This window comes from Vipera berus, assembly GCF_964194415.1.
Source record: "Vipera berus genome assembly, chromosome: 2".
Lineage (NCBI taxonomy): Eukaryota > Metazoa > Chordata > Lepidosauria > Squamata > Viperidae > Vipera > Vipera berus.
This window is the reverse complement of record NC_138203.1, coordinates 81,021,084-81,048,544: the sequence shown is the minus strand read 5'-3', so window position 1 is coordinate 81,048,544 and position 27,461 is coordinate 81,021,084. Positions and strand designations below refer to the sequence as shown.

At 38.8% G+C, this 27,461-nt stretch overlaps 1 protein-coding gene across 1 annotated transcript; it reads left to right on the top strand.

Moving 5' to 3' along the window:
* The first annotated feature begins 1,059 nt into the window (after window positions 1-1,059).
* Window positions 1,060-21,775, top strand: PLIN2 (perilipin 2). The gene is made up of 9 exons (XM_081316260.1): window positions 1,060-1,189; window positions 3,309-3,363; window positions 3,448-3,643; window positions 6,686-6,768; window positions 7,628-7,913; window positions 8,602-8,786; window positions 10,250-10,384; window positions 12,951-13,241; window positions 20,093-21,775. The coding sequence occupies exons 2-9, from the start codon at window positions 3,334-3,336 to the stop codon at window positions 20,228-20,230; spliced, it is 1,344 nt and encodes a 447-aa protein (XP_081172386.1). The 5' UTR covers window positions 1,060-1,189; window positions 3,309-3,333; the 3' UTR covers window positions 20,231-21,775.
* The last annotated feature ends 5,686 nt before the right edge of the window (window positions 21,776-27,461 follow it).

Sequence of the window (27,461 nt, the reverse complement as noted above, 5' to 3'; positions counted from 1 at the left end):
AAAATTAAAAAACCATTAAACCATTATGCCCATAAAATTAATACATATTAAAATTAAAACTATTTATAAAAACCCAACCCCATCCCGTCAGACCAGGCCAGCTTGTTCGAAAAAGAAGGTTTTGAGATCGCGCCGGAAGGAGCGAAGGTCGGGGGCCATCCGGAGCTCAACCGGTAAGCGGTTCCAAAGGTCTGGCGCGCCCACAGAGAACGGTCTCCCCCTGGGGGCCACCAATCGGCATTCTTTGATCGGCGGCACCCTGAGGAGGCCCTCTCTGTGGGAGCGCACTGGACGGAGGGAAGTTGACGCCAGCCACAGGTGTTGCCGTAGGTAATCCGGACCCATGCCATGAAGGGCTTTGTAAGTCATAACTAACACCTTGAACTTCACCCGTAGAGCAACTGGTAACCAATGCAGCTCGCGGAGCAAAGGTGTAACATGGGAGTATCGGGAAACCCCCAAGACAACTCGCGCAGCTGCATTCTGCACCAGTTGAAGTCTCCGGGTGGACCTCAAGGGTAGCCCCATGTAGAGAGCATTACAGTAGTCTAGACGAGAGGTCACGAGCACACGACCTGCCAAACTGCTGACCTTCTGATCGACAAGCTCAGCGTCCTAACCCACTGAGCCACCACGTCCCTGATATATATATATATATATATATAGATATAGATAGATATAGATATATATATAGATATCTTTATCTATAGATAGATCTATATTTATATTTATCTATATATATCTATCTATCTCTCTCTATCTATATTTACTCACTTCTCCCGAGAACCCACGCGCCCTTTCCCCTCTTCCCTCCCTCCCTCTGCAGCGAGACTTCAACTGCACGGCAAGGGATCCAAACAGCAACTAACCAACAAACAAAACAAAATCATTCAGGGTGCATTTGCTGCTTTTCGGGCGGCCTCCAGCACAGAATTTCTCGTGAAAGCCAGACTCCTTAAAGGAGGCATCACGGGAGGAGGGCCAGAGGTTTGCTCCCACTGGCCGGATCTGCAGCTCTCTCGCGAGATGTGATTGCAGGGAGGAGGGGTGGGTGGATGGGTTCGCTGCATAAATTGCCCGGGGCTGTACCCGCGCTCTGACAAGTTTGCCGAGAATTTAACGTGCTTCGTCTGTGAGTGAACTAGCTTGTACAGCTTTGACCGTCTCTGGTTGTTGTTTTTTCCCCCGGGTGAGTATCTACTCTTGGGACAAGGTTTCTTTTAAGAGGGATTGCCATGATAGCTAGATTGCACCTTGGTGCAAAAGAATGTGGCTTTGGAAATAGGCTTGCTCTTTCCATCGCACGAGAAAAGTAACTATTTTCCCCAGAGGCTCTCTTGCGTGCCCTGCAAGAGCAAGGTTGCTGTGTCTGTTCTTTAGTCCCTTTGTTTCTCCTGGACTTGGGCTTTAAAGCACTCGGGTAAGGGTGCAAAGGCTAAAGAAATGCTTGGGATGGATGCAGTTGTACGATTGCAGGGTTCTTTTTGAACCCCCTCTTTAACAAAAGCTCCCGGAGGAAAACGTGTGGTGCAAAAGGATTGCATTTCCCCTCGAGAGAGAGAAACTATGGAAGCGGCAGAAATGTTGCCTGGGAGAACTAATTCCCTTATCCCTTCCTTCCCAATCTTTGAATTTGGTAGTTGTTGGGAAAAGTGTTTAACATCTCTTACAGTTTTTAGGATTAGGATGTAATTCTAGTCAGCGAATGTTGGCCAATAGCTGAAGTATTAGGAATACTTATGGATATATTGGTGGATTATAAGCAAAACCCCCACCAAATCAAACCTTTTTCAAAATTGAAACAAGTATCCTGCTACGGAAAAGAGACGGAAAGTTTAAATATATGCATTTAGTGCTGAAAAAAAAGGTATCTCGGTCCTATTTATAAGTAGAACTTATTTTCTAGCTGACTTAAAACCTCTGTATGGTTCCATTTCCTCCATTTCTTCTCTTCCCGTATCTTTAAAACAATCAGGGAATACCCTAATCAACATCTAATCTTGAAGCTTTAAAGAATTCTAATATTTGAGATGGGTGAGGAACAATATGCATTGATTCACAAGGTTCTGGCATAGTGGGTTTGTTCTGTAGCTAGCTGTTCTATAGTATATGTGGGTGTTTGTTCCTTCAAGGCATATTGAGACTGAGTCTGTAATTTTCTTGGCAACATTTTCGTAAGTTGTTTGCTGTTGTCTTTATCCTAGGGCAGAGAGTGACTGACCCAGCCACCAGCTGGCTTTGTGCCTGAAGCAGGATTAGAACTCACAGTCTGCCCATTTCTAGCTTTTGTGCTTTAACCACGACTATATCATCTTGGCTTTTTTAGCCACTTAATTACATTCTATGAAATAATAATGACTGAAATATGTGGAATATTGAATGGAATGTGTTTTTAAGTTTTAAGACAGGGCAAAGTGTTCTCTATATGTGCACTTCACAGAATAAAGAATGCTGTTTTAAATATAACTTTGCCCCATTTAAAAAATACTCTGGTAAAAGTGAAGTCTCGTTTTGAACTCCAATCCTTTTGCTAATTGGCCTTCAGATACTTTTTAAAAAAATGCTTGTTAGAAAGTAAGTCTTACTGTATATGCAAAGAAAGCGTGCTGTTGAGTGAAATGTTATATGCATAATAGCCAAATAAAACAGAACTTGTCAGATTTTTTATTAGAGATATCTTTTCATAAGCTAGAACAATAATTTGGAACATTTTAGTAAGAATGCATTGTCATATAATGTGGATGATCATGGTTTCAGGAAACTATTGCCACACCCATGGCAGTGGTGCTAAATTATTTACAATATACTAGTCAAAGGAATGATATGAAAGCTATCAACACATTCTGGAATATAAAACCAGTTTTTGTCTGGCTTAATTTTGGAATCAAATTATTAAAGCCTCCTGTTTTATGGCTTTGTATGGTAACCAGAACATAGCTCCCAGCTGTATTAATCTTGATTCAAATTTAAGTTTCCTCTGCTGAATTTTAGCTTTTTAAATTTAGCAAGTTTTGAAGTCAGAAGTCGAACTGTCTTGAAGGTAAATACCCTGAAATAATTTTGTCAAAAATCTTTTGGATGTTTTATGCCTCTTGTACGCTTTGGCGACTATTGCTTAGAGAGACTACATTTGGGCACTTTTGCACTGTCCTGCCAATAGCTAGAAAAGGTGTGTTTTCAAATATTCAGACTTAGAACATTCCCCTGCACACGTTTAGAAATTGATAAAAGGTATCAAATATTTTGCTGTTGTCAAAGATTAAGAATAACTTTAAAAATAATTTTTACTACTTGTAATCCTCTTTCAGACTTTAAAACAATCAAGGCAAAAAGATGGCAGCGGTGTCGGCTGATGCCCAGCAGGTATGTCTCAAATACATAAAGAATATTAGGCCACTTTTGAGGAAGAATTGTGAGTAAATCATCTTATATTTTGTATTTTTACAGAACGTAGTTTCCAGGGTTGCTAGTTTGCCCCTGGTGAGTTCCACCTACGATATGGTCTCCTCTGCTTATGTCAACACAAAAGACAATTACCCCTATCTTAAATCTGTCTGTGAGATGGCAGAGAAAGGAGTGAAGACTATTACAGCAGTGGCCCTGACCAGTGCCCTGCCCATCATCCAAAAATTGGAGCCGCAAAGTAAGCCACAATACTACTTACTACTTCATTCCTTTTAGGAACTTTTTCTTTTTTTTAGCCTGAAAAGCACTTTTAACACCTTTTACTTTCCCATGTACGATACCTTTGCATCTCTGATATTCTAGTTCCTTAAAAGAATTGGAACAAAATTTGACCCTGCAGTGTTGGAAGCTTGGAAATAGGTGTGAAAGGTGGCTGGAATGGTTAGATTAGATTAGATTAATGTTGGGAACTTGGAAATAGGTATGAAAGGTCGGTGGAAATGGGAGATGAGATGGCAGGAAGTCAGTTGCTCCTAATGTGTCATATGCTGCTTGCTGCATATTACATCCCTTTCTTCAAATTTGAGTATGTGACTGGCCCTGACACCAGGGCCAAAATGTATTTGCTCTCAAACAGAACATTTTCTCAAAATGTCGCTTGCTGGAATTACAGGACCTACTTCAAATAATAAATCTTTGGAGAATGTTTGCTAATGTCTCTGCAGCAAGCCTAAGAGCTGCCAGGGCTGAACTTCGAGTTTTTAAAATTCAAGTTAAATAGGCTTAGCCTCTGAGATGAAAATTCTAATGGTTTTATGTGTCAGGAACTTGAAAGAACTTTTGATTCATAAGCTGAGTCATAAATAGCTGTTGCTCAAGCTTGCCGAGTCATCACTCTTCACCCACTTCCAGCCACCGACTTGCCTTTTACCTTTCACCTACTTTGTAAACGCCTCACTGTCAGAAACTGCAGTTTATGTTTTATACAGTATTCCGTTGGGTGTGGGTGTCGACTTAAGGGGAAAACCTAATCTTGCAAAGTGACAGCAGGCTGGGAAATATTTGGTCATGTTTAAGAGGAGGGCTCTTTCAGTTTGCTAGTGCGAATGCTATGCTCAACTTTGGCCTTAAAATATTAATTCAGGAGCCTTCCTGTTTTATGATGCCCCCCCTGCCCCGCCCCCCCACAAAAAAAGCTGAACTAGCTTTTGATACTGCCTTAATTCGGAGGAGCCTGCCGGATCAGGCCAAAGGGCCAATATATTATGCGTCACTTCTACCTAGGGGGAAGGTCGTAAACGAGGGCTGTTTTAGTGCCCTTTCACTGTGCTTTGTAAAGAAGGAAGTAGTAAATAATCTGAACGAACAACCATTGCTAGACGGATCTTCCGTGAATCTGTGCGGTCTTTTTTAAAAAAACAAAACAAAAAACCCATGGAACAATTCTTTTATGAAGACATGCTGTTCCACATGTTTGTAGCAAATTCAGTTGTTTATGTGTGGCAGCCGGTTTAGTGCAGCCATTAAGGTGCAGGCCTAGAAATCCAGAGTACTGGGTTCTAGTTCCCATCTTGGGCACAAAGCCAATTGGGTCATTCTTTCTTAGCTTGAGGAAGAAAGCAATAGGCAATCACTTCCACAGGCCCCGCCAAGGTGACTGGGCTTGTCTAGTCATCTGTCAGGGGTCAAGGCTGACCTGAAGGGACCAATTTATTATTTACTGGGTTTGTGCAAAAAGGGCTTCCTTACATCAATCCTGAACCTCACCCTGCATTTAGTTGCAGCAGGTGACCTTGATTTTTGTCAGTGTATGAAAAGGGAGGAAAAACGTACCTCTCCTACAAAATGTTAATCTGTGTTATGTATAATTTTCTATATTTCTGCCATGGCTCTCCTTACACTGTTTAGTAGTTAAGTTTAAAGGCCACAGTTGCTTGCCTCAAAGAACAGTTATTCCTTTCAGGAAGGTTGTAGGGAGAATTTCATAAGAACTCCAACTTTATAGTTAATCCAGATACTTAGAAACAGATGCAGATTTATAGCATTTATTGCCCACTTTCTGACCTAAAAACTTAATTTACTCCTACAAGGATAAGCATATGCATACTTACTCAGGTTTTAGACTTAGGTTCCAGAGGCATTAACCTCATTATAGGTAGTCCTTGAGATACAACCATTCATTCAACAACAATTGAAGTTATAACAGTGCTGAGCAAAGGGACTTAGATTTGTCCTTGAAATTCTGACCTTACACGTTTTATCTTCTTTCTTTGACCTCTCTATCCTCATACATACAAATGTATCCCACACACTTTTTCTCCTGCCTCTGCACACATGCCCTCTTTTTGGCTTCCCTATGCACATACACATTCATGCAACCTGGACCCTCTCTCCCTGTGTCACGTGTGTCACATGTATCACTGTGCTCACATGCATTCACCGCATGGCCCTTTTCCCTCCACTTGCCTGCATGGACACATAAGGTACCCCTTTTAACTGCTCTCTCACACATGCAAGTACCCCTTACCCTCTTTCTTGCCTCCATGCATTCACATGCACACACTCCACCTCCGCTTTCCTTGGCCTCCCTGCATTCTCACGCATGCTTATATTCTTCCTTCTTGGCCTACGTGCACTTGCAGATATGTGCTCACCCTGTGCCCTTACCCCCGCCTCCCTTTGCTCACATACAGAGGTTACCCCAGCCTACCTGAGCTCATGTCACAGCCCAATACTGTCTTCCCCATCCATATGCAGCCTGCATTGCATGTGGCTTAGCACTTTTATCGCAGTCTGGTATTTTTCCACTTGAAAGCCTTTACGTCATCCAGTTTACTTAGGAACCATCTCTTGTTTTTGAAAACCATCCCTTACTCAACTTATTTAAAAATCTCCAGTCTGTTTTTTTCCATATGCTGTGGTCTCCTGTAGTGCTTCTGTCATACATGTCCATTCATACCTTCACACAAATCTCTTGTGCAGTGATGTGTGTCTACTGTATGTGTACATAAATGCACATGCCAAACAAATGAACATTTTTTTTAATTTTAGTATGTAGTACAGCCACTTAGAGTAGCCCCATGATAAAGTGGGCAGCAAATGTAACAAATAAATGACAATCCAACCCTATAATAATTTTACTTGCCATTTTGGTACCTTTTCAAATATTGTTAATACCCAATTATTCTACTTAAAGTGGAGGATCCATAACTATACCTCACAGAATTGTTGGAAAGCATTGTTCTATCAGCAATATCTGAACTGTCCTTAATTGTTGCAGTTGCAGTGGCCAATAGCTATGCTTGCATGGGATTGGACAAAGTTGAAGAAAAATTGCCTATACTGTATCAGCCAACTGATAAGGTAGGTTGCCTGGGCATATTTTTATTTGCCTTTAATCCCATTTGATCATAATGGTGCTGTGTTCAAATGATCCCGATTAGTACTTGACATTTAGTGGAGGGTTAGGTTGAATTAGCCCTAAATCAATTTCAGGAAGATGTGCAAAAAGCCTAAAGGGCTGACTATGGTGTCAATTACTAAAAAAATAGGTTTGTTCATGAATTTGGCATCTATTATTTCATGCACAGATTAATTCAAGAGTCTCACATATAAAATGTCATATACTCTTTGTTTAGGAAAGGGGACTCCACCTGTCCATAAAGGTTTGTGAAATGTTCTAATCTATACAATCTCCTGTGAGCAAGGAAGACACAAAATATTTATACCTCTTTTGGGAGATGCTGGATTTTGGGGAGGATTTTCTTAGACTTATATTAATTCTGTGAGGGTTTGCAGATTGTATGCAAAATGCGTACAAACTGGAATTCTGCATGGCAGCTGAAAGCTTGAGAGTGGTTCCTTAGAGACTTTTCAGAGTTCTTATTAGAATCTTTCAGAAGTTGAAAAAAATACAACCAGTGTAGGTAAATCGTGGTAGCTACATTTTAATAAAATCAAAATGCAAAATTTATATGAAATTTAGGTTTTCTTCTAGTCCCATCTAAACTTCTGCCTCTAATGAATGATACCTAATGAAAGAGCAAACGGGGCCTTCAACTTAAGGGAAGATTATACAGTATACCTGCTTAATATACAACAAACCTATAACCTCTTGCTTTTGACGTACCCGATACCTCTTGAGATCCCTGAACATTAAAGCAAATAGACTACATCTCCATGTTCTTTTAGTTCTTGGAGAAACATCTTTAACTTCTTTTAGGTGGTTGCCAATGCTGTGGATGCAGTTGTTGGTGCAAGGGATGCTGTAACAACCACTGTGACTGGTGCCAAGGATACAGTCACACACACCCTTAGTGAAGTTGTTGACAAGACCAAAGGAGTTGTTCTGGACAGTGTGGAGCTAACTAAGTATGCAGTCCATGGCAGCATTAACACTGTTCTGCAGAGTCGGATGGTGTGCCTAGTGACCATCGGGGTGGATACCGCACTCAGCAAGTCTGAAACACTGGTTGACCAGTACCTTCCACATACCACAGAAGAACTGGGTAAGGATTTGCTGGAAGACTCTGTCCAAAGCTACTAATACACATGTGGGATTGGAAAGCTTAACTGTTTTGATTTGATTAGTGACTTTTGTTACAGTGAGGAAGATACAATTTTTGCTCTGTACCTTAGCAGCTTTAAGGTATGTGGACTTCAAGTCCCAGAATTCTCCAACCAGCAATTCTTTATAACTCTATACTTGATTTATTAATTTGTCCAAGTATGGTTAGGCATACAAGGAATTTGTCTCTAGTACAGAAGCACTCAGTGTACTTGCAAAACAACAGAATATAACAATACTAAATTGTACAGCCAATAAAAGTGGGAAGTAAAAATTAATAAAGGGGGTAATTCTGGGAATTGACATCAGCGTATCTTAAAATTGCCACAGATGAGAAACATGGCTATATACAAATGCCAGTTTGTATAGCTACATGACTGTATGCTTTCTAACAATAGAGCTCATCTTGTAATTCCTCACCCGTCATGGTTTTTTCAAGGAATTTATGTTTTTGCAAAGCATACCTCTGACCATTAACAGGAGACCTCCTTCCTCCTTATTGTGTGACGTTAATAATTTTTCCTGATTTGAGCCAGCCAATTTATCATTTAAGGAGTAGTATGGACTTTTGGTGTATGAACATGATATGGGCCTGATGACAAGACTAAAAGGTTTGTATTTTTCTGCAGAAAAACAAGCTACCAACATCAAAGGATTTGAAACTGGAGATCAGAAGCTAAGTTACTATGTTAGACTAGGATCTTTGTCTTCAAAGCTCCGAGCACGTGCCTATCAACAGGCTGTAAATGCATTTAGGGATGCTAAGCTCAGAAGCCAAGAGACAATTTCTCAGCTCAATTATACTGTTAACCTGGTAAGTATGATATTTTTCTTAAGTAAGTTATATCGGTAATATTGTGGTCTCCTGAAGCATGCATGTTTTCTTTGCTCTTCCAAGCCTCTCCTTTTTTTTGTGGACTTTGAAAGTTAATGATACTTACAAGGTTGAACTCCAATCAAACCTTAAAAATTAAGATGTTTAACTATCATGTTTGACTAGAGAATAAAATAAAATGACCTGGCACAACATGTTTTAATACAGTGAACATAAACTTTCTTTTTTTTAAAAAAAACCTTGAGACAGTCTTCAAGCATCAGTTCTAGAAAACATTGTAGAAAAATTACCCCAAATGAAGCCTGGTTAATACTGATAGCAAAATCATGCAACTCCTTCAAGATTGTGCAACAAATTTAATTACTCTTTTATTTCTCCTTGGATGTTCTTTTTGAGCATCACTGCTGAATTGCTTTTGTTCCCAGGATCAAATATGAGATAGCATGAAACAAGAGCCTTGAGCATGAATAAAATGCATACCTTGCACATAGGACACATTTGCACAGTACACTAAAATTGGCTTACACTAGCCATAGGTTGTTGAACATACTATAGTGTCCTGATTTCACACAACACAAAGGCATAAATCAGATTTTATAAACCACAGTACAAAATGTGCCACATGACCTCTTCATGCAGAGTGGGCATCCAATTTTTGAGTAAAGCTACAGCCAGCTCACAAACTATTATCTGGCAATGTGTCTAAAAACCTCTATAGAAGCTTTTTTTTTCTACAACAGTGGAAAAGTGTTCCTCTGTCTTGTAGGCCTTCCAGAAGCAAAGGGGCAACTGATGAAATTTGTGTTCTTACTTGAGCTCCACTCTTTCTGTCTACGATGTTGAATTGGTAATACACAAAATGTGGAGCACGCATCATCTTGATGCACAATTCATAATTTTTGTGTAATTTCGGTTTGTACTGGGTGCCTGTGGCCTCTCCCACTTAATCTCTGGGAGTTATTTTTCCCATGTCCAGCTCTGCCTTCCTTTGGAGAGCTCTGTTGAACATACATGTCCAAGGTCGCTAGGCTGCATATTTTGTCAATTCAAGAGCAACCAAATTAATGGCCATAAATGTCTGAGGATCTTTCCGAGCTTTTCAACAATGGGAAGAAAATGGGGAGGCTTAGCCTTCAACTAGGCACCTTGACTGTGAACCTCTCAAAAGGGCACAGCCGACACAGCAGTCCCGAATTACCAGCTGTGAGTCATTGCTCTCACAGGTACCAAAGGAGTCACTACTGCTCCTTCTGAGTCAGATGGTCCAAAAGAGATCAAAATTCCCTTTTTTTAAAAGCACAACTATGGGATATGAGATTCTTAATATCACGACATCAAAAGAGGTTTTATAATTTTTATTTTGGTCAGGTTGGTCATTATTTTAAAAGCAATAAAAAGAGGATTGTATGCTTTTGTAAAATTGGGCATGTTATGCATTGTAGCTGGAATACGCCAGAAAGAACATGACTAATGCTAACGTGAAACTTCAAGATGCCCAACAGAAATTATATAATTCCTGGACAGAATGGAGGAAAAATATTAGCCAAAATGGTGAGACACCTTCACACAGTGCTGAGGTAAGTGGAAAGGAATACATGCTGAAGATACGTTGACAAAGAACTAATTCCACTTAAAAGTGACATTTTCATGGTTTATATTGTGTTAATATGTTTTTCATTAACAATTAAATCAGAAGCATGTTAGTCAGGAGCTGACCTCAAATATATGATTTGCTATCGCTTGATGACAAAAAGATTTTGCTTCCTGAACACTTTTGGGCATATCTTGCTAGTCACAAAAATAACCTGTATTTTAATCTATCACGTATCTTTTAAAGAAATCTTCTGTTTTTATACAATGGCAATGTATATCTTTCAGTATCAGTTCACATTGTTGCACACATGAAAGAAAACATACGAAAACATGGAACTGTTGTTGAAGCACATGCAGTACACCAAGTCTGTAGAGTTCTAAAAGTAGTGGCTGTGCTGGTTGGAATACAGCTCCGATATATCAAATAGTATAGTTCCTTATGCAAATAGGATGGCTGTGCAAAAGAGTCATATTAAATTTAAAAGAAATGGCTATTCCAAAAGAATTGGACTCCAGGACAGAATAATGTGGCACACGACTTACTTGTTGACCCCTCAAAAATATTTTTGCCTCCGCTTCACGTACAACTCAAGACCGATGAAAAATTTTGTGAAAGCGATGGACAAGGAAGGTGAAGGTTTTCATTATTTGAGACAGATGTTTCCAAGAATAACTGATGCAAAGATTAAGGAAGGCATTTTTATTGGTCAACATATCAGCTATGTCATCAATGACAAGCAGTTCAAAGATCTGTTAGTGGAGCCAGACAAAATTGCCTGGAAAGCATTCAAAGATGTGTTGAGCATTTTCTTGGCAACTACAGAGCACTAAACTACATTCAGCTGGTCGGCAAACTTCTTACAGCATGCAAGGCCATGAAGTGCAATGTGTCACCGCATTCTGCATTTTGCATTCTACATTGCCACAATGGAAAAACCAGTATTAGGTCAATTGGACTCCATCAATACTGTCTGAGTACTGTTAGATACTACAATGAAATGCATTTGACTCTATGTACAAATGGAAATCAGCAGCAAAATGCTTTTGGCCCAGTTGAACTCAAGTAAGTATGTCGGAAACCTTATGCCAGGGGTCCCTAACCCATGGGCCAGCATCCGGGCCGCACAAACAAGAAAAGCCCCATCCGCGGGATGCAGGCAGCACAAAACCACGCACCCTCCAGTCCGTGGAAAAACTTCTGTCCACGGAACCGGTCCCTGGTGCCCAAAAGATTGGGGACCTCTGCCTTGTGCAATTAAATACTTATAATTATTAAAAGTTAATTTCATATTTCTCAAGGTTCCCAATTGATACAGTCATTCTAAAATTATATTTGTTTTCAGTTTGAAGGGGTCTATCACAATGACCTAAAGTTTTTCAGGAAGCAGAACTTTGGAAAAAAATTGTGGTCCAGTGTGTCTAACTGTAATTTGCAGAATCACCTAGAGAAGCTGATGAAGGAATTAAGATAATTAGACTAGAGCACAAGAGGAAATAAAATAGCTTCATTTTACTGCTGCATACTTAGAGAATAGCAGTGTCCCCATTGCACTGATTATTTTCTGTCAATAATTACCTTTTGCTTGGCTTTTGATTTCACATGCAGAGTACACCTGAAACACTTAGCAAGAAAAGGTCCTGAAGATTCCCTTAAAACTACAGCTGTGATATTGTATCTAGGATTAAATCACTTGCTTAAATTTTATTCCTGTTTCCACTGTGCATTAATTGCTTAATTCAAAAAAAAACTTTTTATAGAAAATAATGAGCTATAAAGGCAGTATTTCCCACTTTTTAAAAAGCTTTACAGAATGCAAGCCAGTATAAGAGTCAGTGGAATATAAGAGTTCAAAATGCTAGATATTAAAGCAATATGAACTAAAGAGGGCAAGGCAGACTTTTTTAAAAAAAAAAATCAATTCTGCCATTATAAATTCCCCTCCTGTTCTAGAGGATTGAAGAGTTTCTTATACAGCATGAAAATTTATTACGCTGCAGGTGGAAAGAAGAATTGGCAAACTATTTTGTTCTCTGCTGGATCCTACATTAGGGCAGATGGATTGTGTGGATTGAAATAGCACAGCATTGAGGCTTATATACCACCCCATAATGCTTTACAGCACTCTCTAGGCAGTATACAATGTAGAAGCATTATTTGCAAATTGCCCCCAACAATCTTGCTCCTCATGTTACCGACCTCGGAAGGATGGGAAGGCTGAGTTAATTTTGTGCTCCGTCAGGATTGAACTCCAGGCTGTGGGCAGCTTGCCTGCAATAGCGCACGTTAACCACTGCGCCACCAGGGCTCATACTGTAAATAAAGGTGGGATTTGATCAAATCCTATTACAATGCCCCAGTTAAATCTAATTTTACTTCCAAAGTTGGGTATGTCCATGCTGGAAGCTCTTGCTCACATTAGGCAATGATGTCCTACTTACAGGTTTTCCTACCTCCTTCGCTAGTGAAGCATTACAAAGATACTGTTTTAAGTTGTAAAAAAACTGTTTGCCAAGAACTGTTTGTTTACTAAGAGCTGTTCTCTTTTTCAGCACATTGAATCACGCACCCTAGCAATTGCACAGAACTTGAGTCAGCAGCTTCAGACCACCTGCCTCACGCTGATGTCCAGCATTCAGGGTTTGCCACAGAACATTCAGGACCAGGTTCACCACGTTGGGGATATTGCAGGAGACGTGTACAAAAGCTTCCGGTCAGCCTCTTCTTTCAGAGAAGTGTCTGACAACCTTCTTATCTCTAGTAAAGGCCAGTTGAAGAAAATGAAAGAATCGCTGGATGATGTGATGGATTATCTTGTTAACAACACACCCCTCAATTGGCTGGTAGGTCCCTTTTACCCACAGTTGGCTGGCCCTCACAATGCTGAGCACAGAGGTGAAGGGGATAAAAAAACCAACCAGGAGAACAAATGGCCTGAACAAAAGGAAGAATAAATTGCGGCAGGCAAATGTACATTTAGGGCACCAAGTAACAAGATGGCTTAACCAGTAGCAGAATTTTGTTTTATTTCCATTAAAAGTTTTCTCTGTCAAAGGGAACTGTCATAATGAAAGAGTGCTGCACGTTTTAAGTTGTATGTTAAGTGGACTGAAAAATGTGGGTGCCTTAGGACTTCTAAACCTCAGCTGATTACATTGGAGACCACACCTTATTTAGCCCCATCTTGCCTTAGAAATGGATCTTTGAAACAAAGCCTTCCATTGTATATTAGAAAACAAAGCAAACCACTTAATTAGAAAAGAACTTTGGGGAAAAAAATACAGTAAGGTAATCAGAATAGCGATGCTCTTGCATCCATGCTATTTCTTAAAAACATTAAGCCACATTATTTTAACACTAGAAGAGCACTGATCAACTTCACTGCTCTGTTTGAATCACATTTATGACTAACATTTTCCAGAGTTCCTCGGGTGCTGTGAACACTTACGGTATTTAAAATCCTAAGACTTTGTACTACTTCAAACACTCCACTTGAAGCACCCTCAAGTATTTATGCACTCAGTTCAAGATTCATGCTGTGTGTACGCGGGTATGTAGCTTGTCTTCAGTAGCACTTTGCCTTGTAATTCTCCATGTATTCTCTCAAGTAATAAATGCTTCAGCAGCCAAAGTCTGTCTCTTGAATTGTGTAAGCAAGTGTGGTTACAAATATTCTATGTCCTATATTGTGACTCAATTATTAATTGAGCTGGGTTGTATTTTAAAACTGGGTGAATATAAACTGCTGGTCCCTTAATCGGCATTTCACGCATTACATCTAAATTAGATGGGCTCAATGTTGCTGCCGCATTTGTTTCCTTCTGTGGCTCCCCGTCCAACTTTACTAACTATCTGCTGTTGCTTAAGCTTGACCATTTCTGTTGCTTGACACGGCTCTCAAAGTGGGGGCTGTGACTTGGTGGTGATTTTTTTTTAAGCTACTGGGGTCCAGTTCAGATACCCTATGGTCTTGGACAATCCATCAGATTTTGTAATAGTCCTGACTCTGATAATTGAGAACTCGTGAATATGGAAAAAAATTTTTTTATGCCAAGCAGAAATGTATGTCTTTTGCTTTATTGGCTTGGCTGTTATTGCACTAGCAGTTTCCAAAACTCTGTGCGATACCGGTAATAGTTTTGTCTAAATATAGAAGAAATTGGCTGTAGAATGTGAGGTGACATGTTCTCAATGACTTAAGATTCTGTTAAGTTGATAAAATAGAATGAAACAGCAAAGAAGCTGTTTTTAGACCACACTTTTATAAATCTGGATTTTTCAACCAATCAAATTTAGTCTATTACTAAATTCCATTAATGCACTCCTGAAATTACTAAACACCGCTAATTAACTTCTGCTTAGCCTAGTTTGGCATATCACCTAGTTTGGCATATAACCTTATCTAGTTACTTAAAGGGAAAATCTTAATTTCAGCAGCAATCTAAGAAAATAATGCTTCTTAAGTTGCAAGCAAGGTGATGTCTCAATGACATAGCTAGCAAGACAATTGAACCCATAAATTTGAGACCACTTGTTTGGAGAGATGTCCATAACTATTTTCTTAGGTTGCACAATTCCATCGTGGTATGAACATTGACTTCCTGCAGTAAAATAAAATGATGTGAGATTCGAAATCATGTTGATTAATCAGACCTAAAAGCTAATTCTAGATTTAGGAGTGTTCCTACTTTGGATATGAGAAATTGATCTGGTGCACAATTTTGGCATTATATGAAAATAGGGCAAAGCACAGAGTTTCTTAACTTGGTTCGGTTGTGTGGACAAAAATACTCTTCAATATTCTTGGTCAGTGTCATTGGCTTTGATAAAATAGTAAGAGCTGGTTTAAAAAACATTAAAACGTGCTGGAGGAGACCCAGACTTGACATGAAGAAACAGTGATGGGCAGCCTTTCTCAGACAGAATCCCTTATTAGGAAGGGTGAATGAAAATTAAAGTAGAATCCTTAGAAACATGGTAGTTTGTAATAGAGCATATGGCTGCCTTTCAAGAGCAAATTGAGGTAGGGCTTATGTCTCTGTAAGTGGACTGCTAGAGTTTTGGATTACACATTTTTTGTGCAACCGGCTCAAGGTTGACTCAGCCTTCTATCCCTCCGAGGCCTGCAAAATGAGTACCCAGATTGTTGGGGGCAATAGGCTGACTCTGTAAACCGTTTTAGAGAGGGCTGTAAAGCACTATAAAGCGGTATATAAGTCTAACTGCTATTGCTATTACTTGCTGTAATGCATGCTCCTCTGATTACATTTTCTTTTATGTAAAATATTTAATACTTTCTCTAAGCTCAGAAGATCACTTCATAAAACGTCAGTAATAATTGTTCAGAGTCCTCCAGCTACTAGACTCACAGAAACAATGGTCAATGTGGTTTTGGAAAATAAAATCGTCACCTGCTGTCTCAAAGATTAGGGGCCAGATTTTCCTACCTGTGAAGTTTCATAAAAATAAATTAAGGGCTCTGCGTTGTCAGTGCTTCCCCCCTATAAGATAAGAGGGCTGGAAAAACGGTGACGGGGCTGACAATAGATTGGCTCATTCATGAGTCAAGGATAGTGGTTTAAATACACTACACTGCAGAGGATGTGATCTGGTTGATGCCTTATTTACAAGATCACTATCTGTCCTTGCTATTGTAAGCATGCAACAAACTTTACAAAAGAAGTTTCAGAATATTTATCAGATTAAACAAAACTACAAATGATCAAAATAATATTAAGATTGATTTATTAAATTTACAAGCCGCATGTCTCACTCTGCTCTGGGTAACTAAAATTATCATTAGGTACAAAATGAAAAAAAACAAACAAGCCAGAATGATACCTTGGTCACATCTTCCCTGTTAAGTCCACCAACCACCCCCAAGCCAACTGGCTGAGCTGTTGCCATTCCTTCATAAAATATATTTTATAGATAACAACTTGAGTATAGAAAATCTGAATTACATTTATTGACTCTCAAATTGCATTGCAGTTCTGGGACTTGGAATTTATATTGACACTTTGTGATCATCCTGTGATTCTTATTTGCAGATATGTTCATAGACCAAAATGTTTTGGCTGTAAAATAATAGATACCCAATTCAAACTTGTAAAGTACCGGCAGCTTGATAGTGATGTAGTGATGCTAGTAATATCTAGAGGCTGGAAGACGACCAGTTTTCAAAAGTATTCTGAGATGCTTTAGCACACAGTTGGATAATACAGTAATTCTTATACTTAGTGCTTTGGCAACAATCCAGAAAACATAAATAAGCCTATATCTTGTAGACAGAAATGTCAACTGGTACCTGATATGTCAATTATTACCTGGTGCCTGATAAGGAAGAGGCCTTAGACCAGGGGTCATCAAACATGGCCCTTTCATGACTTGTGTACTTCAACTCCCAGAATTCCTCAGCCAGCATGCCTGGCTGAGGAATTCTGGGAGTTGAAGTCCACAAGTCACAAAAGGGCCAAGTTTGAAGAGCCCTGCCTTAGACCTCTGGTTTGGTGAACTACATCTATCTTTCTTGATCCTTCACCATATAACACACTGATGAGAGCTGCAAAGGAAGGTCATCTGGAAAGCCACCAATTTCCCCCCTGCCCCAAAAGTGATTCTTATTCCTTTTTAAAGGAAGGTAGAAATACAATAGGATATATGTTTTGAGCAGGTGGTTTTAAAACAAATTCAACTTAAACGCTGAAGCAACATGTTTTTAGGCACTGTGCCACACTTCCAGGAACCTACATGCAGTGTCATGATGTATAGAAAAATGATGTGGCTTCTGGCACAAGGCCACAATATTGCTTTTGTCAGCTTCCCCTTGCCCCCGAGGACACTTACTGGGAATTTACAAAAGGAAATTTTGACAGAAAGTGCAAATTAATGCCAAGTCTCTTATGGATTATAGGGGCATGCAAGGCCAAACCCTTTTAATAATAAAATATTGTAAAGAAAGCTACAATACCCAATCGGTATCGAGAAAGTAGTTATACAGAGGGAAAAGTTATAATAATAACTTAATAATCAGCTAAATGAAACAGCAAAACAAATTTGCTGTTTAAGCACGGCATCTCTCAAAGGTCCTAAGACTTCCAACCACCATGAAATGTTGCATATACACTCCTGCAGTCACATGATTACATTTTGGGTGCTCGGCAACTGTCTCACTTTTCTGGTCTGGTTGTAGCATCCGACGGTCATCTGATGCAATGCTGTTTCCCGACTTCCGTTGTTTTTTGCCGGTTTCTAGCAAGAAAGCCCATTTGGGAAAATGGATTCAAATTTATAGCCATGTGATTCACTGAATGACCACCAGAAAAACGGTCATGAAATCAGGTGCAATCATGCGGGTGCTTTAACTTACACCCTTCATGACTTACAACTGTAATTCCGATCCCAATTGCGGTCGTAAGTTGAGAACTACCTGTAATTTGCTGTTCAGTTAGCAACATCCCCAATTTATATAACTGAGTATAACTATAAACATAAAACCAGTGAATACTTTTTTTGTCTCAGTACATAACTGTTCATCGTTGGCCTGAATTTCAGATAGAAACGTTTTTGTTGTCTCAAATGATGAGCCAATAATTTTCTCATTCATTCCCAATAGTTCAAGGAACAAAGTATTCGGAAAATAGTTGCCTCACTTTAAATCTTGGGGGCTATAAATGCTTAATTCGTCTGTGGGATTTCATGTGGTATATGACATTCATCTGGCATGTGATAAAAAAATCTTTTAACCATTTTTCCAGCTCTATAAAATTGGAATTCTTCAGTAGCATTAATGGTTCCACAAACAGATGTCTTAAATGCATCCTAGGGGATTAGCATATTGATACAACCATGATTTATTTCAAAAATGAGCATATGTCCTTGTTGATCTATTTCATAAACAATTACCGCATACAGAAATATTAAAATATCATGTAGAATTCAGTTATAATTTTGAAATTTCAGAGTGAGAGTCATTGGAGAGAACGTCTTAAATTGCAGTGGAGCCTATTGAGAAGTCCACAATTTGGCTCACCCAAATAGAAGATATAAATAATCTATTCTGAAACCATTTTGATATGCATGAGAAAAAAGAATGCAGTTTTCACTACATTTTAGATTTTTGAAAACAAACGTCTCTCAACTGAATTCTGCTGTAAAAAAACCTGAAAACCTGGTTTTTTTGATCTATCAGGCCTGGACTGAAGGGGTTTTAGCTTTTAATATTGTTTTAATTATTGGGCTTAATTAATTTAATCTATTTTAATTTTATACTATTTTTATATTGTATTTTATGTTGCCCTGTAAACCGCCCTGAGTCCTTCGGGAATAGGGCGGTATAAAAATTTAATTAAATAATAAATAAATGCTTGCAGTGGTTTTGAATTTTCAGAATAAAGTAGGTCTTTTGAAGTGCTTCAGGCCAGCTGAGTTTTGCAGAATACAGATTAGAGAAACTTCTATGAGGTTTTTATTCTGAAGTCTTATTAGAGCAAAAATGACATTAGTTATCTTTACTATCAAAAAATAAAGCACCCTTCATTGCCACAGTTCTATGATTGTGAACATCATTAATGTTCTCAGTGTTTTTTTTGAATAATGATAGAGTTTTTTTCTAGTTGTCTGGATCTTGTGTATTTAAGAGATCACAACTCTGTATGATAACAACCACCAAATTAGATTGGGCCAACGAGGTATCACTTTTTGATACAATGGGGTGCTCTCAGACAGGAGATGAAAACATATCCTTCTTTGTTCTATCATTGTTTCCTTGCAAACAGTGTTAGGAGACATGCTGTTGAAAAAAACAGTCCCCCATTAATTTATCTAATCTCCATTTAGAACTCCCCAGGTTAGTGGCATCACCATGTCTTGTAATGATGATTTCCACAAATTAATTAGGCACTAGGTGAAAAAGTGCAGGGAGTCCTCAACTTATGACCACTATTGAGCCCAGAGATTTCTGTTGCTCAGTGTAACGTTTGTTAAGTGAATTTTGCCCCCTTTCACAACCTTTCTTGCCACACTTGTTAAGTGAATCACCGCAATTGGTAAGTAAGTAACACGGTTGTTAAGTGAATCTGGCTTCCCCATTGACTTTGCTTGTCAGTAGGTCACAAAAGGTGACCTGACCATGGGACACTGCAACCATCGTAAATATGAACCAGTTGCCAAGCATCTGAATTTTGATCATGTGATCATGGGAATGCCGCAAAGACTGTAACTGTGAAAAAGTCACTTTTTTCAGTGCCATTGTAACTTTAAATGGTCACTAAATGAATTGTTGTTAAGTCGAGGACTACCTGTATAGCCTTCTGCCTAATTCTAAATCTTGAGTCTTTGGATGATCCTGTCCTGATTTTAAAGGAAGAAAAACTTCTCCCCATTCACTTATTGTTTTATACACCTTCATGATGACCACCTCAATCGCCTTCTTCCCAAGCAGTGTCTCAAATGTTCTGGCTCTTTTTTATAGGGAAAGTGTATGAATATGCCGATATTCATTTTGATTGCTTTTATCCCCCTGCCCCATTTTCTTTCCTTTTTAATTATTTCTACAGTATTTAAAACAAAGTTGTAGAGATTTTGCTAGCCGATTCTTTGGGTTTACATGCTTAATGCTGGGGTAAAGTGGGGAAGGAGGGTGTATAGAATTCAAATGTTACCTTCAAATTTATTTGAGCTTATTTTTCTGTAGGTTCCAGATTTTACTATCTCAGAATTGTCTTCAGAATCTGATGAGATACCGGACATCTCGGATTTGGATGAAGAAGGATTGCCTGACTATTCCCATGCAAATGGCCCAATTACCAGGGAACAAATAGTGGAAGCATAAGAAAAGCTATTATTTCATTGCAATGTATGTGTGTGCTGTGTGTATGTGTGTGATCTACATCCACATGTCACACATACAGTGTATATGCACACTTAATTACAATTCCGCTTTATGGGACGATAGCTATTGGAGAGTGCATTTTTGTTTAATTTAGATCACCCAACATTCAGCTTCTTGATTCAATGTTATTATGGAACACAGACAAGTATTTTTTGATAAGCCATAGATGCTTTAAGTCAGGGGTCTTCAAACCTGGCCCTTTCATGACTTGTGGACTTCAACTCCCAGAATTCCCCAGCCAGGCACACTGGCTGAGGAATTCTGGGAGTTGAAGTCCACAAGTCATAAAGGGGCCAGGTTTGAAGACCCCTGTTTTAGGTGATAAATAAATGTATTGAAATGGTCTTAAATATCCTTTGAAGCTTAGATCACAATTGGGCCAATAACTTTTGAAGTAACAGCCTTAACAATTCACCTAAAATGTGGACTATCAGATGATTTGCTGTCTTAAACTTTCTTCCTTTCTTAGCAAAGTACAGTACTTACATTTAGCAACATGTCTATATTTTAATCTGTTGCAAAAACTTCAAGCTGAAATAAATATATTGCTCAATTCTCTAATTGTGGGAATAGGTGTATTAAGCTTTTGAAATAATTTTCTTATACTCTTTGCCCTACCCAAATACATTGAGAGTGCAATTCTCAGAACTCTCAGATGACAAGGCACACAATCCCAACACATTTGGGAGATCCATAGTTGAGGAAGGCTGCTTTAATCCAATGAAAATATTTGGTGTCTCTTTAAAGTATAATATTCTTGTCCAATGTCTTAGTGCTCCAATAATATATCAACCAAGATACTACTAAAGTAATAAACATATATTCTGGTTGTGGATTCACATAACTTGATACGGCTCCCTAAAATCCACTAGAGATAGAAAACTGGTGGTTTTATATATATATTAGAGGAAGGACTATATTATTTTTATTTTAAATAATTGGGTTAAAGCATACAATTCCCCATTCTTACATTTATATAAGAATTAAGTTTAAGATTTAAATGCATCTGAAGAGAAGTACGGTAATATACACATTCAAAAAGGATATAAGAAAACTTCTAAAAAGAGGATGAATTTGGATAAAAAAACAGCAAAGGTGCAATGACTAAATGATAGCAAAAATTGTAGAACATGAAATTTCTCCTGCAGATTCTGCTCATTGTACATTCCTGCTAAACATACAATTTCAACAACAGCCATTGTATAAGCATTTAGACCTATATTTCATGATGGATTTGGGGAGTTTTCTGAACTGATAGAAATGTGATTGTTATCATTTGTTGTCATCACCATTTCTCTTCCTAAGCCACTGGAACTTTGTTTGTTGTGAGAATATTGGGGCGTGTCTTGGTGCTAATTTAGTAGATCCCATAAAGCTAGCGTTAAGAAATAATTGACTTCCTTTGTAATGTGAGTGTCTCTAATATCAGATGCAGTATGTAAGTTGGAAGAAATATTTACTGAAATGCCTTGGAAATAAAGGTTTGTACTGATATTTGATTACTGCATTAATGTTTTGCCTTTTTTTACCCTTTTCCCTATGTGTTTTTTTATTAAATATGTAGTCATATAAGGTTACAGTAATATGACAGATAATACGACAGATAATGCTGGATCTGGGAAAATGATTACTCAACATCTTTACACTAATTTAAAAAACAGGTGATTTCCATGAGCCACATAATATGCTTCTCTTCTGTCTTTGATTCCAGGGAAAATACTTGATGAAGAAATAGTTGTTGCTTATGTAAGCTGTTACACACAGTTTAATGAACCCTTAGATTTAACTCCCATTATTTTAAAAAATATAGTAAATGATAATTTGAGCAATGCTATATTTAAGATACTTACAAAATCCTATGTAGCCTTTGGATGATCTGTTTGATATAAGATTGCAAAAATTGGCATTGTGCATCAGTTCATCAGACAGATGATATCCTATATAGTATAACAGTAGTATCTCGGTATTCATATTGGTTCCGGCAGGTGTGATGAGTACCAAACAAATTTTTCCCAAGACGAATACTGCAGTAAGTCACAAGGCAGCCAACCCTAACAAGTTCTAGTTTATATGTTGACTACAAATGATGAGTACCAGGACAAAATTTTCGTCAAAATGCATTGAGTACCAAATTCAGTGAGTTTCAAAGCAGTTGAGTATCAAGTACCACTGTAACTGAATTCATTATAATGAACCACATTCTCTTTGAAGCCAGAATAACAGTAAAAAGCTTGGTCAAAATATTCTGGATTACAAATTACCTGAACCACAAATAAATGGCCAATTATCTCCATTTGAGAGACTAAATCCAGCAGTACTCCCTTGAATAACATATCTATAAAATTTATTTGCTTGATATTCCTGAAGAGGGACAATTGTAGAAATAGTTTTATCTCTACAGACTGTGTGTGCAGAGAGAAATAGAAATAATGGAGAAAATCAGAAAAGAATTTCTGTAGACTCATGTTCTAAATCTGTACAGTATTAGGAAATTAAAATCAGATAGAAAGCCTGAATAATTTATCTAGATATATTCTAATTAAGGGAATGAAAGGTCATACAAACTCTTGGATCAAATGGAGTCTGACCTAGTACATTCTACATAACTTGATGAAAAATAAAAACATAAAAATTTAAATTAGACAACCTGAATGCTTGATCTAGCTGTATTACGAAAAATAATTCCCAGTTCAGGGAGAGTGAAATTGGAGCAAGAAAGAAGAATACTACTGGGAATATGAGTTTAATGTTTTTCAAACTTGAAGTTCAGTTTAAAGAGTACTACAACTACTCAGACTTTGTAGTACTCTCTAAACTGAATGTCTAAATAAGCGTTTTTTAAAACTTGGCAACTTTTAAGATGTGTGGACTTCAACTCCTAGAATTCCTGGCTGGGGAACTTTGAAAGTTGAAGTCTAAACATCTTAAAAGTTTGAAAAACAATGCTCTAAATGATAAATGAATATCCCTACCTAAAGTAATGATTTAATTGGTTTCAAAACTGCACACTTTTAATAATGTAATTACTGTATATTATAAGATGAATGGTTTTTTAAATATATATTATGTTTTATCAATAGGAATAAAATACAAAGCAGAAAAAAACATATATCCAATAGTAACAACAAAATTTGTGTACAAAAAATGAAAAAATGAAACAAAATTGACCCAAACATCCAACATTAAACATTTTTAAAAAATCTATTCTGGCTGGATGCTGAAATATATATATATATATATCCTGGTAATTTTTCCTCCGCTTACATAATAGGTCTGCAAATAGTTACAAACTTTCTCATCCTTGTTTAACAAGAGAAATATATAGACAAATATTTCAGATGAGGAGGTCTCTAATAATTGAAATCTCAATATCTTATATATACCATATTTTCCGGCGTATAAGACGACTTTTTAACCCATGAAAATCTTCTCAAAAGTTGGGGGGTTGTCTTATACGCCGGGTCGTCTTATACGCCGGAAAAAAAACATAAATCAGTCGAGCGTCCCCGTTCTTGCAAAGCAACTTCAAGCCTCCTTAGTCCAGTCCCCCCTCCATCGTGACTCTCCCTTCCCACCCCCAAGAGCCTCTAAGCCCCTTCCCCTCCCCCTTGCAAACGCCAGACCCTGGGAGCGGCAGGAAGCCCCTCCCCCTCACCCAAGCGGCATCTGAGCATAAGCAGAGCGCGCCCTGCTACCCGCTATCTCTCCCGGCAGACGCCCGCATCCGGCCTCGCAACCAGCCGCAGAAGCCCGCGCCCGGCTTTCCTTCCCCCACCCGCACCCGCCTACAAGTTCCTGGGCCCCGGCCCTAGCCGCGGGCCAGCTCGCCAGTGACCAGGCCGACGGACTCCCGGCCGCCAGACGCTGCGCTTTGGGAGATGCTCCCCAGCGGATCGGGGACGGAGCGCCCGCCCGCCGCCAGGCCGTTCCAAGTTTGGGGAACTTCCGGGGACTTCCGGTGGGCCGGGGAAGAGCGTGCCTGCCAGCCCGTTCCAGGAACTTCCGGGGACGTCTGGCGGGCCTGGTGCCCCTCTCGCCCACAGACCACGCAGCGGCCCTCGCCAGCCGGCCTCGGCATGGCCGCCCCAAGCCCGCCTCTCCAGCGCGTCTTCCAAGCCCACCTGGCTGACCGCCTCTTGGGCAGGGCTTGGCTCCAGACGCGCGGCTGCTCTGTCTGCAAATGTGCTCTCAAATGGGTGGGTGGAAGGAAAAGCCCCTTTGGGCTTCAAAAGGGAGGCTTTGCACCATCTGCATCAGACAGGGCTGAATCGGGCTTGTGTCGGACACTTGGCAACTGGCATGTAAGTATTTTCCAGCGTATAAGACGAAAAACCTTGAAAATCTTCTTAAAAGTCGGGGGTCGTCTTATACGCCGGGTCATCTTATACGCCGGAAAATACGGTACATATATATATATAGCAAAAGAAAAAATATCAACAGGTTAGCCCAAATATTACACTAGTCTTCAAATCCCTCTGTTAACCATCTTTTATTGTATGTAACACACACAAACTCCACAAACACCTTCCAGTCTCTTACAAAACTGTCTAGTCCATTATCTCTAATCAAGGCAGCTAATTTTACCATCTCTGCTAATTCAATGAATTTTAAAATCCATTCAACTCTCGGCATCTCCTTTTCTTCCCAGTGCTTAGCGAGTACAATCCTCACAGCAGTCACCATTTAAAGAAATAGAGCCCCAAATTATTTTTCAGTTGATTTATCCATAATAGCTAAAAAAAAGCTTTGGGTTTTATTAATATTTGTATCAAGTATTTTCTGCATTATCATTATGTTTATCCAGAAGATTTTCATATACTTGCAAGAGCACCACATTTGCTACCTGGATTTTGATTACATTTCCAACGCTTGTTAGAAAGGCCCTCTATACATTTTAGCTAATCTATCTGGAGTCAAATACAACAATACATCATTTTATAAAAAATTTCTTTCATACTACCATATAATTCAAAGTAAATTTTAATCCATTAATCCATACATTCTCCCCTTTATCTAGTGTTATATTATACCCAATTTTTTTGCCCATTTTACCATGAAGTCTTTTACATATTTACATCTTCTTCCTCATTCATCTTAAGATTTTATATACTTTAGCAATCAAGTGGTCATCTCCAGAACATAAACTGATATGCAATTTAATTTTAACTCCTGTGAAAACAAAACATTTTTTATCAAGTTTAAATCTTTCAAAAATTCCATAATAATTAAACCAGTCACAAACAAAACTTCACTTACTAATTGTCCATGATGCTGTCTTCTTTGGCTAGTTTTACCTCTATTATTAATAATTCAAACTTTTTATCACATTTTTCATTCACTCTTGAAGCATGTCATGTAACATAGAGCAGAGGTCCCCAATCTTTTGGGCACCAGGGACCAGTTCCATGGAGAGAGGTTTTTCCACGGACCGGAGAGTGTGTGGTTTTGTTTGCTGCTTGCATCTCACGGATGGGTCTTTGCTTTTTTGTGTGGACCGGTTGCTGGCATGCTGCACAGACCAGGGATTGGAGACCCCAAACATAATTTTTCCTCAAATACTTCCATAAAAGGTTTGGCACTGGGTTTCCCTGACTGAGGGCTAGGCACCTTTACTTCTCTCTTAGGAGACATTTTACATATATATACAAGTCCTCTCTTACAACTAGTTGCTGCCAGCAGAGAAGCAAACAAGAATAAACATTTCTTTTTTCAAGGTCAGAGGGAAAATTCCAAGAGCAAAGTGGTTGGCAAGGAGAATAACGTTGATATGCAAAGTCCTGAACTGCAGAAAGAAAAAGAAAAAAAGGAGAGTTGCATACAGAATGCAATAAAAATACAATGAAGGTATAAAATCTTTTCAAGTTGATAATGGTAAAAGTTCAATATGATTAGGTCATTAAATCATTTTCTCAGGAATCTAAGAAGACTTGTTGCCATTTGTCTCTTCCAAACGGGGAAGAGACAAACTACTTCAACTCATGCCTTGGGTACTATTAAATCAATTAGAATCCACAGGAGGGAAAGTATTAAAATTCGAGCACACAGCCAGCAATTAACATCAAGAAAGAGAAGAAGAAGAAAAAAAGAAAAAGATTTGGAAAAAAAGTGGGGTTAAAGGCAGAGGCGTTCTTCAAAAACAAAGACTGAGCAGATAGGAGGTGAGCTCCTCATTTGGTTGACCTTACCAGGGAGATGAACACCCCCCCCCCCCCCCCCCGAATCTCACCTACTCCAGCGAGGCACGACAGTCCAAGGAGGGGGTGTTCAAACTTGACCCTTTTATGACTTGTGGACTTCAACTCCCAGAATTCCTCAGCCAGTGTGCCTTTCTGAGGAATTCTGGGAGTTGAAGTCCACAAGTCATAAAAGGGCCATGTTTGAAGACCACTGGTCTGAGGAATTTCAGGTTGATTCTCCATCACTCCTTTTTCTAATCCAGTGAATCAGCTACAGAGTTTGGTTCCTCACAACCAAACCAGCCATTTGTCTAGCAGAGCAGCAACAACAACAAAAATGCACTGCTGTTCAGGACACCATTTTCTGGGCTGAATCCCATTATTTATTTATTTATTTCATAGGCATTTGGGGTGGAGGCAGAGCTGAAAAAAGATGCCACTTTTATGGACTGAATAAATACTATGATTTACCTACTTTTGTCACATACGGGGACCGCAATGCACAAAAGGCAGGACTTGCTTCAAGTCATTGCACCTGTAACATCATTTTGAGATAATCTCAGTTTTGTTGAGACGCTGTAACATCCTCCCAAGGTTATTTATCGCAACCCACAATTTGGGAATCCCTTGTGTAACCAACCACAGGCGTATTAGCTAATTTCAAGTAAGTACTCGCTACGCTACTCCGACTATATTAGCGACTAATAATTTGATGAGGTGCAACGGGCCAACAATAGAGAAACTCCGTACAAGGAAACTGTAAAAGGAAAGCCGTTAGTGTACTACTAGCAAAATAAAAAAGAAAAAAAGTCTTGTAACATCTTGTACATTTTATTAAAAAGCACAAACTTTTTAAAATAATATTTGTTGGCAAGAAAAGATGCTGCCAGACTTCTATATTTTTCACTATAGGAAAATAATGGGAAAAATATTGGTTGAGCTATGGCTTCGGAGAGCCAGTCTCCAAGAGAATGCTTTTTTTATTTTAACAAACC

Bases quoted from the DNA above. Each gene is read 5' to 3' on its own strand.
- PLIN2 (XM_081316260.1), top strand. From the start codon at position 3,334: ATGGCAGCGGTGTCGGCTGATGCCCAGCAG. The intron at 3,644-6,685 runs GTAAGCCACAAT...TAATTGTTGCAG, and splicing joins CCAAAAATTGGAGCCGCAAA to TTGCAGTGGCCAATAGCTAT. The intron at 7,914-8,601 runs GTAAGGATTTGC...ATTTTTCTGCAG, and splicing joins ACATACCACAGAAGAACTGG to AAAAACAAGCTACCAACATC.